Source organism: Opisthorchis viverrini (assembly GCF_000715545.1).
Source record: "Opisthorchis viverrini unplaced genomic scaffold opera_v5_6257, whole genome shotgun sequence".
NCBI classification, from domain to species: Eukaryota; Metazoa; Platyhelminthes; class Trematoda; order Opisthorchiida; family Opisthorchiidae; genus Opisthorchis; species Opisthorchis viverrini.
In genome coordinates this window covers 1-748 of record NW_008759382.1, presented here as the reverse complement: position 1 = coordinate 748, position 748 = coordinate 1, and the positions used below count along the sequence as shown (strand labels likewise).

The 748-nt window shown below is 45.6% G+C and overlaps 1 protein-coding gene across 1 annotated transcript; it reads right to left on the bottom strand.

Moving 5' to 3' along the window:
- Nucleotides 1–5: 5 nt before the first annotated feature.
- T265_16159 (hypothetical protein) lies at nt 6–633 on the bottom strand (the record flags this gene model as incomplete). The annotated part of the gene is made up of 2 exons (XM_009179700.1): nt 6–239; nt 289–633. Coding segments are annotated over 2 exons (579 nt in total), but the record flags the coding sequence as incomplete, so codon positions are not given.
- Between the last annotated feature and the right edge of the window lie 115 nt (nt 634–748).

The following is a 748-nucleotide window of genomic DNA, read 5'->3' as shown; positions in this document are numbered from 1 at the left end:
GACAAGACTTCAAGTCGATCATTGTGTATATACGCATGTCCTTCCACGGCCGCCGCGGATGCAAATGCCCAGCACGAACCACAGCTACCTTGCTTTCTGATAGGTGTTACTGCTCCCTTTGTGCGCCAGTCAATTGACTTTGGTGGAGGTGCAGCAATTTTTCTAAATCTCGCACCAGAATGGTTCGACAAGTTCACAGGGACGTGTCCGCCACAAATATTTTCTCGTTCTTTCGGAAGCTATTCAAAAATAAAAAGAAACCGTCAATTACCAAGCAACGACAGATACCCAGTCACTGAATTCATTGATTCCCGTTTTGAATGTCACTTGGCCTGCCTCATAGGCTTTGTTGTGTTCTCTCACACGCAGAAATGATCGACAAAATGCATCCATACGTTCGGCATATTCCTTGGTATCGGAATAATGCCTGTCGAATTCGGTTTTGAATTGTTCCCATGCGATATGAACGGTGTAGTTCATCAGGTCATCCAACGAGTCGACACAATTCAGTTTACCTATGGGGATGATGTCACTCTTCTTTGTTGCTGTGAGCAGCACATCCCAGTCGTAGACTTCGTGACCTACGACACAATTGTGTAATAGAACGAGGGATAGTAACAGTGGCGCATTCATGGTGCACGCTACGAATCAGTTGTAGGGTGGCACATTGTTCGTGCTTTCCCTTTATATGTATTGAGGGTTGGTTGATCAGTGTCCAATAGTCCGGGTGGACATAAGACTTGTACTG